A 13,234-nucleotide genomic window follows, 5' to 3' on the forward strand; every position below is an offset into this window, starting at 1 on the left:
CATTCCAGCCGATCCACTATGACCCAAATCCTCACGAGAAGGCAGCCCCGAGTCTGAAGTCGCAGCCCACTAACAGCATGACAACTCCTGGTGACGTGAGTCAGAATAATGGTATGTGTCGGATACCGAGTGACAAAAAGGCTGGGACTACGTTCTATGAGATTCCAACGCCTTTGGCAGAATATCTTGAGAGGATCCTTGCTGCAGGGGACCTGCCATTTACTCTGGCTGGTTTCAGAGACAGAGATAACTATTACAACTGTCCGTTCTGTAGTGAGAACGGAAAGAGGAATTATAAAAGGTCAGGACCTTTTGCGGATCATTTAGTAAGGCACTGGAAATCGCTACAGACATCATAGCATAATGTACATGGCTAGGGACTAGTCTTGCTGTCGAATGAGAAATAAGCGACTCCACTCATAATATTGGCTCTTTACATAAACATTTACTCATAACTATCCTCCAATCCGAAGAAGAGAAAGTTCACTCGCACGCGCAAGTCTAAATCTTAGGACGAGTAAGCAAGATCTTGCCATCCTTGTCATACCAGATCTTCCTCGCCTTAACCTGTCTCAGATAATCCTTTCCAGAAGTATGCGCATCCGCAAAGAACAACCACCACTGTCCCTTGTACTCAACAATACTTCCATGCGTAGTCCACCCATCAACAGGGTCGAGAATCTTGCCCTGATAGGTATAAGGACCGTAGATGTTCTTGGAAGTCGCGTAGACGAGGAAGTGCGTGTCGCCGGTAGAGTACATGAGGTAGTACAGCTTGCCGCGCTTGTGAACCCAGGGCCCCTCGAAAAATCGTCGCTTATTGTCCTCTGCTTGAAGGGGCTTGCCTGTCTCGGGGGCCAGGATGACGAGATCGCGGGGTGTCTCGGTGATCTTGTGCATGTCCTTGCTTAGCTTGGCGATCTGAGGAGATAGGGCGTTGGTGCCGTTGGGAGCAGCTTTGTCGCCGAGCCACGACTCATTAAAGGTCTTGTGATCCTGCCAGGCCTGGAGCTGGCCGCCCCAGATACCGCCCCAGATGAGGTATGCCTCGCCATTAGTGTCGACATAGCTAGCAGGATCGATACTGTAAGTACCGGGGATCCAGCTCTTGTCGGCCTTGAAAGGACCGCTGGGCTTGTTGGAGACAGCAACTCCAATTCTGAAGATCTCATCTTTATCCTTGGCGGGGAAGTAGAGATAATATTTGCCGTTCTTGTAAGCTGCGTCAGGAGCCCACATTTGCTGCTTGGCCCATGGGACATCATCGACTGACAGAGCGACGCCATGGTCGATAACGGGATCTTTTCCATAGATGGTCTTCATGGAATAGGTATGATAATCTCTCATGGCGTACTGAGCGCCTCCGGTGCCGTTGACGACATTGGCTTCGATGTCGTGAGATGGGTAAACCCAGAGTTTGCCCTCGAAAACATGAGCCGAGGGATCCGCAGACCAGAGATCGGTGATCAGAGGAGGGATATCATTAGTGTCTTGCGCAGCGCAATTGCCGGTCAAAGACAGCAACAATGCTGAAGACAGAAACTTGAGCTGCATCGTAGCGAACTGTGGAACCTAATTCTTAATTGACAAGATTGAACAAGAGCCTGATGAACCAAAACATCGTGGATCGCGGCCTCGTCTTTTATACCTAATTCTCCACTGCGTTACCAACTGCCGTGATGATGACCTCAACTAAGTTTGTCCCCTTGATAAATCAGGCTATTCCCCCTGGAAACACTGGGGTTTGCGGGGTACACTCTTGGCACAGGATTGGCCCGCCGGATAAAACAAATTTTAATAGAGTTTACTGGATTGTTTTCTATATAAACTCTTTGTCATGCTGCACCGCGCCCTCAACTAAGCAGCTGGGGGTGACAAAACACACCGCCAAGCGTAAGCCCGTCCACGGAAAGGTTTGTGCCTAAACGGAAGAATTATTCACGTAGTATTGTGTTGATGTCAGTGAGAAAATAGTCTATTTGAGTTTATACTTGACCAGGGGATCGTCAGGAATATAGACCAATACGGAAGACAGTGCATGCGCGGTCGTGTCATGGACTGGTGCGCTTAGCATTAGCCCCGCTGGGTACCAGATTACCGGTCCATTCAGCTTACAAGCAGGACATGGCCAAGGTGCTCGATGCTACGTTATTGGATCTTGCCTCCCATGTTTGCGTAATGCATCTAGAAGGTCAGATACACTGGACCCTGGGAGAGCAAAAAGTCAATATCATGCTGTTTTACGTTAAAGGCTAGTTTACGAACGAGATGACATTCGAGATGCACCGAAAGATCCGGCCGTACTATCCGGTCGCTGATTGATGCCATGTGAAACATGCATCGAGTCTTAGCGTCGACGATCCAAGATGTAGTGGACCTGGGGCAAATACTCCGAATGCAGGTATCGTATTCGCCTCAATTGAGAGGATCAATAGCTAAGGCACAGCACGCGGCGATTGCTTCTCTTGCGGCAAAATTAAAGTAATCATAATTACACAAACATTAATTGGGGGCCAAGATGGATAATGGCGATATACATGATACAACATGGGACGTGCTTTAGGCAACCAACCAATATGACGCCTGAGGTATCAACACGAACTTCATGAGCTGATTCCTTGCGGCAAAATGGAATACGTATGCGATAATCCAGACCCGATCAACTCAAGGCTAAATAGCACCAAAGATGACATACACAAGCCGTCATATGCGTCGCCCTGGCCGTAAACCGGCTCTATACTATTATATCCGTTTCGGTTCGCGAGATACTACTCAAAGACCTATCCCGCCATATCAGCCTCAGTTATTCAAGCGAACCCAAGAAGATGAGGCACAACTCAAACAACTCCGCGCGCGCCACTCCAGGGACTGGAGTCAGACAGACGCGCAAGCCTTTGAGGATATCATGGACAGAGACAATGCTAGAAGCGATGCGTCGAAGGAACCGCTGAGGCTCATCATATACAGCTACTTCGAGCATCTCAACCTTCCTCCCCTACCACCTCCTCTTCCAGGATGTAGTACAAGTGTACTGTTCAACAGGGCTGAAAACCACAGCAACGAGAGTATAAGACCTTTTATGGTGGCTTGCGATAAGGGCCTGCTTGATGAGGTCAAGTCTTGGACAGAAGAAGGGGAACGGATAGAAGAACTCCAACAATTAGGTCTGCAAGACGGGTTGGTATACGCGGCGAGGGCGAATCAGATTGACGTAGTGCGATATTTGTTGGATGAAAGATGGACGCCTCTGAATGGTGAAGTGGTGAGAGAAGCTTGCGATAACCTCTCCCTCCCGCTATTTGAACTGTGCGTTCAGCGTGGGTATCACCCTAACCAGCAAATACCCAGTCGCGACGGGCATTTCGGAGTTGCCATAAACCACTGCGTCCAAGACGTGGACATCACTCGCTTTCTCCTTGAACATGGCGCAGATCCTGATCTGGCCCCATTCAAGGACGGAAGGCTACAGGACTGGGGAGAGAAAGCCACGCCACCAATGGACCGTACATCAGGACTCGCGCTCGACCTCGCAGTTGAGAAGAGTCCAACAGTCGTGGGGCAGATGCTCCTCGATCATGGCGCTCATCCACAATACTCACGTCCACTACATGGAGTTATAAAAAGACTACACTGCCATTCTATCCCTGGCGCGCAGGAAGACTGGAGACCTCTGATGGAAATGGCCTTGAACCACGGCGCTGAGATCAACGCAAGGACCTATTCAAGCGGTACAGCGCTGTCAAGCGCTGTTCGCCATGAAAACTGGGAAATTGTCGAGTTTCTAATTGAGAAGGGCGCGGACCCGTTCGTCAAGACTCCAGCTTCAAAACGCGATTCGTTCGATTCAGCGCTGAAGTTTGAGGATCAGCCTTGGCAGAGGAGTAAGGAGGTGAAGGAATATCTGAAGAGTTTGATGAGTGGATCAAAACTGGAGATTGGAGGAGAAGCCCTAGAAGAGGCGAGGAGGAATCCACTGGTGCGGATCATTGAGAAAGTGAAGAGTAGAGATGCGGCCAGGCTAGAGAGTGCTTAAATCGCTGGGTTGGTGAGTGCACCGATCCTCTTCATGTGTAATGCGCCAGCTCTATAGAAATGCCATTCAATGCTAAGAGCCTCAGTTGGTAATGGAGATGATATTCACCTGAACAGAAAGCCAATGAAACCGCGACTGTTTGCCAGCTTCCTCATATAGCGGTTTCAGCCTTAGCAGACCCGCAGCTTCGGACGATCTACGTTTGTTTGATCTTAGTGTAACGCATTTTAATGGATCTAGACCTTCGGGCCGCCTCCGACTTGAAATTGGTTGGTCAACAGTACCTAGCACTACCTCTCGCGCATTAAGCAACTGCAAATATTTCACTAGTAACTCATAACGCATGAAAGTACTGATCTGTACCTGCGGGGCATCCATCGGTGGCTTCGATAAGGATAAAGCTCAATCTCTTCCCCTGTAAGACCTAGTCTAATAAAAAGTCCTCGCCACCTAATTCCTACATCCTAAATTTCTCCTCATCCTTACTGTCCCTTCGCAATCGTAAAAATGGCCGACGACTCATCCAAGTCATCGACAGACCCCTCCGCCGCCGTCGGTCCCTCCAAAGAAGCGAACAAACTCCTCCCCGAAGAAACAGAACTCGACCAAGATGGCTTTCACAACGATCACCAAGACCACCTGGACATGCAGCGCCTGGGCAAGAAGCAGCAGTTCAAACGAACCTTTTCGCTATGGTCGTCAATTGGCTTTGTGGCTATTTACATGGCGACGTGGGAATTTGTGCTGATTTCTCTTGCGCCTGGTTTCACGAACGGTGGATATGCTGGTGTTTTCTGGTGTTTTGTCACAACGACCATTGCGTATTCTGCTGTTGTTGCGAGTTTGGCGGAGATGGCTTCTATGGCGCCTACATCGGGTGGGCAGTATCACTGGGTTAGCGAATTTTCGCCGCCCCAGTATCAAAAGGTTCTGTCTTATGCTTCGGGGTGGATGACGACGTTGGGATGGCTGGCGAGTTTTGCGAGTAGTTGTTACACTATCGCTTTTCAGGTGCAGGCTTGTATTAACGTTACGAAGCCTGATTTTGCGTTTACGACGTGGCAGATTGCGCTGATCATGTGGGCTGTTATCATTGTCACCATCGCGTTCAACACTTGGGGTACAGCTTTCTTTCCGCAGCTCGAGACGGCGAGTTTGATTGGCCATCTTTTGGGATTTTTCGCAGTCATGATCCCTCTTTGGGTTCTTTGCGACAAGAACGATGCGCACGATGTGTTTTTGCAGTTTACTGATCAGAGTGGATGGGATAACATGGGCTTTGCCTACATTTCATCTCAGATCTACGTTCTTTGGTGCTGCTTCGGTTCAGACAGTATCGTACATCTGTCTGAAGAAGTCAAGAACGCGTCAATCGTTGTGCCACGGGCGATCTGGTGGTCATACGTTGGTAACGTCTTTTTTGGGTTCATCATGCTCATCACCATGCTCTTCTGCATCGGTCCTCTTGACGCCATCATCGAGGCAGACTGGCCCTTCATCGCTCTCTTCGATCGAACAGGGTCTCAAGGGCTGAACCTGTTCTTCAATGTCATCTTGTGGCTTTTGGTCTACCTTGGTAACATCACGACCCTTGCGACTTGTGCTCGTGAAACATGGGCTTTTGCGAGAGATAAGGGACTTCCTGGCTCTCAGTGGATTGGTCATATGTAAGTTCTCACTTCAAGGTCGTATATCCCCCGCTAACAGTCTGCCAGGGACAGGAAATGGCACATGCCCTTCAATGCAGTCTACCTCATGTCCATCGGTGCTGCTCTCCTCAGTCTCATCCAAATCGGCTCCGACGTCGCCTTTACTGTCCTGGTCTCGCTTTCAACACTCGGCATCATGAGCACATACCTCCTTAGCATTGGCTGTGTACTCCTCAAGCGCATCAGAGGTGAACAGCTGCCTTCTGCTCGGTGGAGTCTGGGCCGCTTTGGACTGGCGATCAACGCGTTTTCTGTACTTTACAGCTTGTTCATTGTCATTCTCTGCTGCTTCCCATTAACTTTACCTGTCGATACTGCCTCAGCGAACTGGGCGCCTTTGATATGGGCTGGCGTTATTATTATCGCCGTCATTGCGTATCTTACGCACGGCAAGAAGGCATACACTCCTCCGGTGAATTTTGTGGAGGGTTTCAAGTTGCAGGGCGTCGGCCTTCAACAGTCATCGTAGGGATAGCGAAAAAGGGAAAGGAAATTGTGTTATAGATTAGTATTAGACGCTCAATCTTGCAATCTGAAATTCCGACCTGTTTGATCACTGAGTCCAGAAACTCTACAATTTCAACGTTTTCCCAGTATTCTATCTCCTCCCTTGGTAACCAAGTCCTTCTCCCAGGTAGGGGTCTTTTATCTCTAGTCAAGACCAGCCAGGGCCACCTGAACTAGAGAGTTCAGTTCATCAACACAAACGTTATCACGAACATCGAACTCCCCAGTTCATTGATCCAAACTGGACTCAGTCCGGAAACGCGGGTCCTCTGCCTCCCTATGATTCGGGTTGTTCAAATACTACTCCTCAGCCTGCTGGACAGAGCGCACAAGTCGAAGAAGATTCACGGCAAGAACATGTTATTGAGAATCACAGCTCTCGCGAAAACGACAACAGTCACGGTGGCGTACCTACTCCAGGTCCGTACCAATGTCTCGAGTCTCCAGCTACTCTTGCTGTCAAAACGCTGTATACGTAAGTATCACGTCCATGTACCATTTGGAGTGTCGAGTCTAACAGATGCAAACAGCGCGCATCTTAGAAGACACACAAGGCCATTCAAACGCACCGAGACTGGGTGCAGCGCAAGCTTTGCATTGAGGAAGGATCGCACCCGTCATCAAAACGAACAGCATGGCTCCACCAAATGGTATTGTAGTTTTCCGGGATGCACATATCAAATGGCGCGCGATGGCACAGCACGGAGAGCCAACGCTGAAAGGCATGTAAGGTCATGGCATAAGCAGCAAGATCCAACCTTGTATTGTGGGCGTAGGTAGCTTGTAGGCCACTGGTAAAATATCGCTGTTGCCCAAATATTCTTCTGCCACGATGGTTTTCGACGACATGGGCGTTTTGTGAGCGTTCAACGATGATTGCTTATATAGGAAGGAGGTTGATGTCTTTGATAACAGATGAGTCACAAGTAAGATTATCGGGCGCTTATAAATAGTGTAAGCTTGCACCGCTTTGCCATGCCTTGTCCAAATCTCTTGAATATTCATTTACCTAAAATTTACGTCGAGACATTTGTTGTTTGCAGATCCTGCGTCGATATGACTGCTCAGACACCGTCTCAAGAGACATGGCAAGCATTGCCTTTGTCAATCGCTCCATCAATAGCGTCTCACTCCCTATCAACACCAGAGTCCCTACAAATTGAGATTGATCAAACAACTCACCGGCTTGAACTCCTCAACTTTTTTCATATTCCTACTTCATCCAGCATTCTTGAAATTGGATGCGGTCAGGGCACATGCACCGTTGTCTTGGGGCATGTCGTTGGGGAAGATGGCCATGTTGACGCCATTGACCCCGCACCTCTTGATTACGGTGCACCATACACTCTTGGCCAAGCACAGGAACATATTGCTCAAGGCGCTTTGGGCGGGCGTGTAAAATTCTGGCAGGCCCAACTTGAAGACTTTCTAAAAAAGACAGGAGACAAGAAGTGGGATTACGCCGTCTTTGTGCACTGTCTATGGTATCTCGATGCACCAGAAACCCTCACTCGCATGCTCAAAGCGCTGAAGGGGCGGGTGAATAGAGTCTGCGTTGCTGAGTACGCCATGAAGGCATCTGAGCCAGCTGCTGTTCCTCACTTGCTCGCCGCCATGACACGCTCTACATTTGAAGCACAAAGACCAGGGAGCGAAGCGAATATCCGATGTCTGCTGAGTCCACCTGATATCAAGAATATTGCCGAGGATGCTGGCTGGAAGATTGAGCAAGAGACGGGTATTATACCGCATGCGGGACTGCAAGATGGGGGCTGGGAAGTTGGGGATGTGAGAAGTAACAGTTTCCTTGACAATATTCAGCAGTATGTCACGGATAGTAGAATTAGGATGGTGGTCAAGAGTGGTAGAGAAGCGGTTATCAGAGCTGTTGAAGGGCTGGATGGAAAGAGGGTGCAGACAATGGATGTGTGGGCTGCAACATTAGTTGAAGCAAGCTGAAAGGAAGGATGGTCCAGTTTGAATGAAAGGGACTGAATATCATGAATATACAAGCAGATTCATTCATATATGTAATTGGCAGATATTCAAACTACTGGCCTAGTAGATTTTTAACTGAAGAGCATTATAGCCACAGGTAATAAAGTCGACTGGTCAGGCTAACTAACTACCTAAGGCACTGACTCGGAATTATCGCGAATCCTCGCTCCAAGCAACACCAGTAGAGCAAATACAAGATCAGTATCTGCATTATAGATTTTACAATTCAGAATCCTCACAATACGGGCTATAATAAAGAGTCCCAAGACGAGTGGAAGATGGTCCAGTGTCTCGACGGACTGGAGCATACCCACCTAGTTACCGCTCTATGCGCTTTTATATTGCCCAGAACGTTTTATCTTCTCCAGTACAATATGTGGTCTCAAGGAGTACCTGGAAAAGAGCGAGCCCCTACAAGCACAGCAAGTCGGCAGTCTGAATATTCAACTAGCTCCAAGGACTAATTGGTTCGCTTTAGCCAGGGTTGGCCATCCGCCTAGCACGTGCCGGGAGATCTTTGAGAATATGGCCCAAGGAGTTGAACGGTGTGAAGATGACTTGAGCCTAAGTTATTGAGAATAAGTCAAGTCGCACTTGACAAGTTTGAAATTTATTGTATCTTTATAATGGTTCAGGTAGTAGCTAGTTGTAGGGGGCAGACAATCTAACTGGTTCTAGAACTCTCAGTTCATTCATAGTATTCCACATTCGCTGTTTCCCCTATCTTTTATTTTTCGGCTTCTCACTGTTAGAACAAAAGCTTGCAGTTACAAGTGACTTGGTGATCACTGACTTCGGCAAAGATTCCTCGGGAGGGTACAATGACATTTGCTGTGTTCCCACTGTATGACCATCCTGGAACATCAGCAACAAGCTTTTTACTTTGACAGTTGCGTTTCTTTCACCAAAGACGCTTGTCAACAAATCCTCTATTGCGCTTTGTTCGGCGTATGTAGCACGGACGACTTCAGTTGCCATTGTAACGAGACGATCAAGCAATGTGTGATCGGCGATATTTGTTGTGTTCTGTGGAGAATGGCAAGTTGGTATTCTGCAGGAGATGAGGGATGTACTGGTCAGAACCTGACTGAAGTTTGTCAATATCTTAGTTGTCACTGAAACTTTTAAAATTTTGCGGTATTTACTGCGTCATTTATAGTTGCTAAGGTCTCCCAGTTACTTCTTATATAGGCCGTACTTCAGACATTTTGGTTATCACTGAATCCTTGAGTAACGCATTTTGAAGAGTGTAACGAGGAAAGTTTTTCGATCGGGGTTTCAAGCAGAAGTTATCACCGGGCCTTGATCAGAATACCTTAGCCGTTGCTGGACTCTTCTGCCAGTAATGCTAGATCTTGGTATTAGTTAGGTGTAGTCTAATATTGCAGCATTTGCCTAGAAGATGTAGGGCAGATACTTAATATATCATATTAGTTTATAAATATATTAGATATATTCTTTATATATGCAAGTTACTTAAGAAACGCAAATCGGAACCTTTTCATTATTTACTAGAGTAGTTTCTCGCTACAGCTATAATAGACTTATTTCTTATTCGAAACGTCTAGTAAAGACAGTCAGCATATGCAGAACACAAGGCATCATGGGGGGTATTGCTTACTGAACTGGAAGTGGATGATATCTCCATCTTGAACAACCTGCGGAGAACAAGAGTGAGCTTTATGTGATATGAGTCGCGTTGCGTGCACTTACGTATGATTTTCCTTCTTGACGGTACTTGCCAGCTGCTTTGATGGGGCCCATGGACTTTTGTCCCTCGCAGAGATCGTGGAAGTCTTGATAAGCGACAACTTCTGCCTTAATGAAACCTCTCTCGAAGTCACTGTGGATAGCACCGGCTGCTTGTGGTGCCAAGCAACCCCTGGGAATAGTCCAGCATCGAATCTCCTTCTCGCCAGCTACACCCAAGTTAGCATACAGTTATACGCACGCAAGGTCAAGACAAACCTGTGAAGTAGTATTGCAGTCCGAGCTTTGTGAATCCTTCGGTGATAATCTTGTCCAGCTTTGACTTAACCTTGATGTCCTTGAGGAACTCGGCCTGAGCATCAGGGTCATCCTTCAAGCTGTGTAGCTTCTCCTCGAACTCAATCGAAAAAGGAATGATATCGCGGGGTGTACCACCATGCTCAGTAACCCACTTGGCAATACCGGGGAGGTACTTGCATTTCTGTCGAAGGTAGTCCTTCATTGTCAAGTTGACGAGGTAAATGACGGGCTTGGTAGTGATGAGCTGGATCTTCTCGTTGATGAGGGCGATCTCGGCGGGTGTCCAGCTTCCATCTCGGACTGGTTGGTCCTTTTCCAGCATCTATTGCTTGTTAGTCCTTTTCCTACTCCAGATTGCCATTTGCTTTTCACTGACTTCTTTGATCTTGGTTGTTGTCTCAGTGAAAAGAGGCAGCATCTTGTACTTGCCACCAGCCTTCTTGACGATTAGCTCCTCGGCCACGATTTGCTTCGCGAGAATGTCTGAGATCAGTGTTAGTTTGGTTTAGTTGTCGATGGGAATGTACATACCTAGATCCTTCTTGCAGAGCTCGCTTTGAATGGTGTCTAAATGAACCTTTGTCAGTTGAGTCACTTGTAGATAAAATGCTGGACCAACCCAAATCCCGAACAGGGTCAATCGAGTCGTCGACGTGCAAGACCTGATCATTATCGAATGCTCTATTGAACAAGCCATGTCAGCCTGGTTCCTTACCAGTCTATTCGATAAAACCTACCTGACAATATGGAACATGCCGTCAACAGCCTGGATATGCGACAAGAAAGCATTTCCAAGACCTTCTCCCTGAGAAGCTCCCTTGATCAGACCAGCAATATCGGTGACCTGGAGATAAGCAGGGTACATAGACGGAGGCTTCCAGAGATCACACAAAAAATCCTAAATTCACTCATATTAGCTCCTCCCTCACCGATACTTCACAGAACCTCAACATACATATCTCGCATCGGGAACAGCACATCTCGCCTCATTAGGCTCAATCGTACAAAAAGGATAATTCTCCGCCGCAGCACTCTGCTCCGTCAAGAGGTTGAACAAGCTCGACTTTCCGACATTAGGAAGACCGACGCATCCCATCTTCAAGTTCTTGCGAACTCGTCCAAAGGCGACGACATTATCGATAACGGGTTCGGGTTTCTTGGGAGCCATTTTTGATCAATAGTTGCCAAGTTTGGAGTTGAGATGTTTTTTTGTTGGTGTTTTTGTTTTGAGGAGGATTGAAGGGATGGGATTGTGAGGAAGACTTTTCAGAAGTGGCCTGATAGCCCACTTTAAAGACATGGGTGTAGAGTGTTCTGGCCAGTTAGTCGAAAGCCACGTTGAGACGCTGTAACCTCAAGAAAATACGAGAAAATGCTGAATATTGACATTCTGTGAGTTTATTCATTACTAGATAACCGTATATCGATTACTATAAGTAAAGAAACGCCCCAGTCTAGTCTCTACAGGGCTTCCTATCGCTCTGCGAGGGCAAAAGGCATTCGTGAGGGGTATCACGTGAAGGACCCTGAAGATTTAGTGGAGGGGCGGAGATGCCGTAAATAAACAGGACTAAGCCCAACTCGGCTTCGGTTAGGAAGCGAGTCAACGTTGAAACGTGGCCAGCACGGCCACAGAATTTCTCTAGCCACGGCCAAGCCACCCCTAGGGACTAAACTTAGGATATCTCTCCAAATAGATGAAAAGCGTCAGATCGTGTTACCATTCATTATCTGTGTTCGCAACCTAAAGCTTGACCTTATAGGCCGCCGTTATCCATTAATAGTTAAATATAGCAAAGGCTCGGACGATCTTCGGATCAGACATCAGATCAGTCACCAGCAGGTCTCGTAGCAAAGTTGAACCGAACTCTCTAGTCTTATTATTCTAACTAGCACTCTAATTACCAGAATCCATGGGCCAGCCCATTACTTCCAGCACCCCATCACTCCAAGCCAAGACATAATCTCTCCCCCTTCACACCAACCATTACATGCCTTGCTGATCCCTGTCCAAGCTTACAACAGACTTTGATGAGTTTTTATCGTCTTAGTTGCAGTTGGCGGCTTGAGCGTTTTGCTTGTTCTGACCACCCTGGTGGTGACGAGCCTCAAGGTCTCGCTTGCAGTTGGCGTTGTTGGCAGCGGCGGCGGCCTGATTACGGTTGGCGCCATTGCGGTTGGCGCCGGCGGCGTTGGCCTTGTTACCGCCCTGAGCTCCCTGATGGTGGCGAGCGACGAGCTCCTCACGCTTGTTGTTTTTGCCGTTCCTGTTCTTGCCCTTGGCGCCCTGGTGGTGACGGGCTACGAGTTCCTCGTCACGCTTGTTGTTGTTGCCGTTGGCGTTACCGTTGTTAGCAGCAGCAGCGTTGTTGTTGTTGTTGCAGTTGTTGGCAGCGGCAGCAGCTCCGTTGCCGTTGGCATTGTTATTAGCATTACCCTGAGCGTTGCCTCCCTGGTTGCCCTGGTGGTGACGAGCTACAAGCTCCTCATCTCGCTTGTTGTTTGCGTTGCATCCATTAGCATTGTTATTGGCATTGTTGTTGGCGTTCTGCGCCTGGTTGTTGTTCTGGTTGCCCTGGGCTTGGTTGTTGTTGTTCTGACCGCCCTGGTGATGAGGCTATTCTTGTTAGATGAAGTGCTTCCAAAGGAAATAAATACGACTAACCTCTCGTTTCTCAGCGCTGAAGATGGGGAGAGCGAGAGCGTCTGCAGGGAGAGCTGCAGCAGCCATCAAAGCCTTTTTCCTGTTAGCTTCTTCAAGTATCATGAGCATAGTGAGCAACTTACAGCAACCTGTCCAAAGCTAGAACGAGAAACTCGGCTATTTTGAGAGAAAGCCTGAGCGGCAAGGACAGTGACGACAACGTTGGAGAAATACATCTTGGCTTGGAAGTGATGGTGTAGAAGTGATTTTTTCTGACCGGCAGGTAAAATGAGAGTGATGTAGAATAAAAGTTGGGACTAGCCTTGAAAGTTG

The 13,234-nt window shown here is 47.9% G+C and overlaps 6 protein-coding genes across 6 annotated transcripts; 3 read left to right on the forward strand and 3 right to left on the reverse strand.

The window, feature by feature from the left end:
- Positions 1 to 501: 501 nt before the first annotated feature.
- J7337_011091 (uncharacterized protein) lies at positions 502 to 1,554 on the reverse strand (the record flags this gene model as incomplete). Its single annotated transcript, XM_044828642.1, has 1 exon — positions 502 to 1,554. One exon carries the CDS (start codon positions 1,552 to 1,554, stop codon positions 502 to 504), a length of 1,053 nt encoding a protein of 350 aa, XP_044677196.1.
- Positions 1,555 to 2,686: 1,132 nt separating this feature from the next.
- On the forward strand, positions 2,687 to 4,033 carry J7337_011092 (uncharacterized protein; the record flags this gene model as incomplete). The annotated part of the gene is made up of 1 exon (XM_044828643.1): positions 2,687 to 4,033. The coding sequence occupies one exon, from the start codon at positions 2,687 to 2,689 to the stop codon at positions 4,031 to 4,033; it is 1,347 nt and encodes a 448-aa protein (XP_044677197.1).
- A 507-nt stretch (positions 4,034 to 4,540) lies between these two features.
- J7337_011093 (uncharacterized protein) lies at positions 4,541 to 6,211 on the forward strand (the record flags this gene model as incomplete). Its single annotated transcript, XM_044828644.1, has 2 exons — positions 4,541 to 5,700; positions 5,749 to 6,211. 2 exons carry the CDS (start codon positions 4,541 to 4,543, stop codon positions 6,209 to 6,211), a joined length of 1,623 nt encoding a protein of 540 aa, XP_044677198.1.
- A 1,094-nt stretch (positions 6,212 to 7,305) lies between these two features.
- Positions 7,306 to 8,208, forward strand: J7337_011094 (uncharacterized protein; the record flags this gene model as incomplete). The annotated part of the gene is made up of 1 exon (XM_044828645.1): positions 7,306 to 8,208. One exon carries the CDS (start codon positions 7,306 to 7,308, stop codon positions 8,206 to 8,208), a length of 903 nt encoding a protein of 300 aa, XP_044677199.1.
- A 1,583-nt stretch (positions 8,209 to 9,791) lies between these two features.
- On the reverse strand, positions 9,792 to 11,425 carry J7337_011095 (uncharacterized protein; the record flags this gene model as incomplete). The annotated part of the gene is made up of 9 exons (XM_044828646.1): positions 9,792 to 9,811; positions 9,869 to 9,905; positions 9,961 to 10,166; positions 10,216 to 10,579; positions 10,634 to 10,740; positions 10,789 to 10,824; positions 10,877 to 10,938; positions 10,995 to 11,155; positions 11,213 to 11,425. The coding sequence occupies 9 exons, from the start codon at positions 11,423 to 11,425 to the stop codon at positions 9,792 to 9,794; spliced, it is 1,206 nt and encodes a 401-aa protein (XP_044677200.1).
- Positions 11,426 to 12,304: 879 nt separating this feature from the next.
- Positions 12,305 to 13,137, reverse strand: J7337_011096 (uncharacterized protein; the record flags this gene model as incomplete). Its single annotated transcript, XM_044828647.1, has 3 exons — positions 12,305 to 12,874; positions 12,923 to 12,994; positions 13,045 to 13,137. The coding sequence occupies 3 exons, from the start codon at positions 13,135 to 13,137 to the stop codon at positions 12,305 to 12,307; spliced, it is 735 nt and encodes a 244-aa protein (XP_044677201.1).
- Positions 13,138 to 13,234: the final 97 nt, after the last annotated feature.

The sequence above is a fragment of the Fusarium musae genome, chromosome 8 (assembly GCF_019915245.1).
Source record: "Fusarium musae strain F31 chromosome 8, whole genome shotgun sequence".
Lineage (NCBI taxonomy): Eukaryota > Fungi > Ascomycota > Sordariomycetes > Hypocreales > Nectriaceae > Fusarium > Fusarium musae.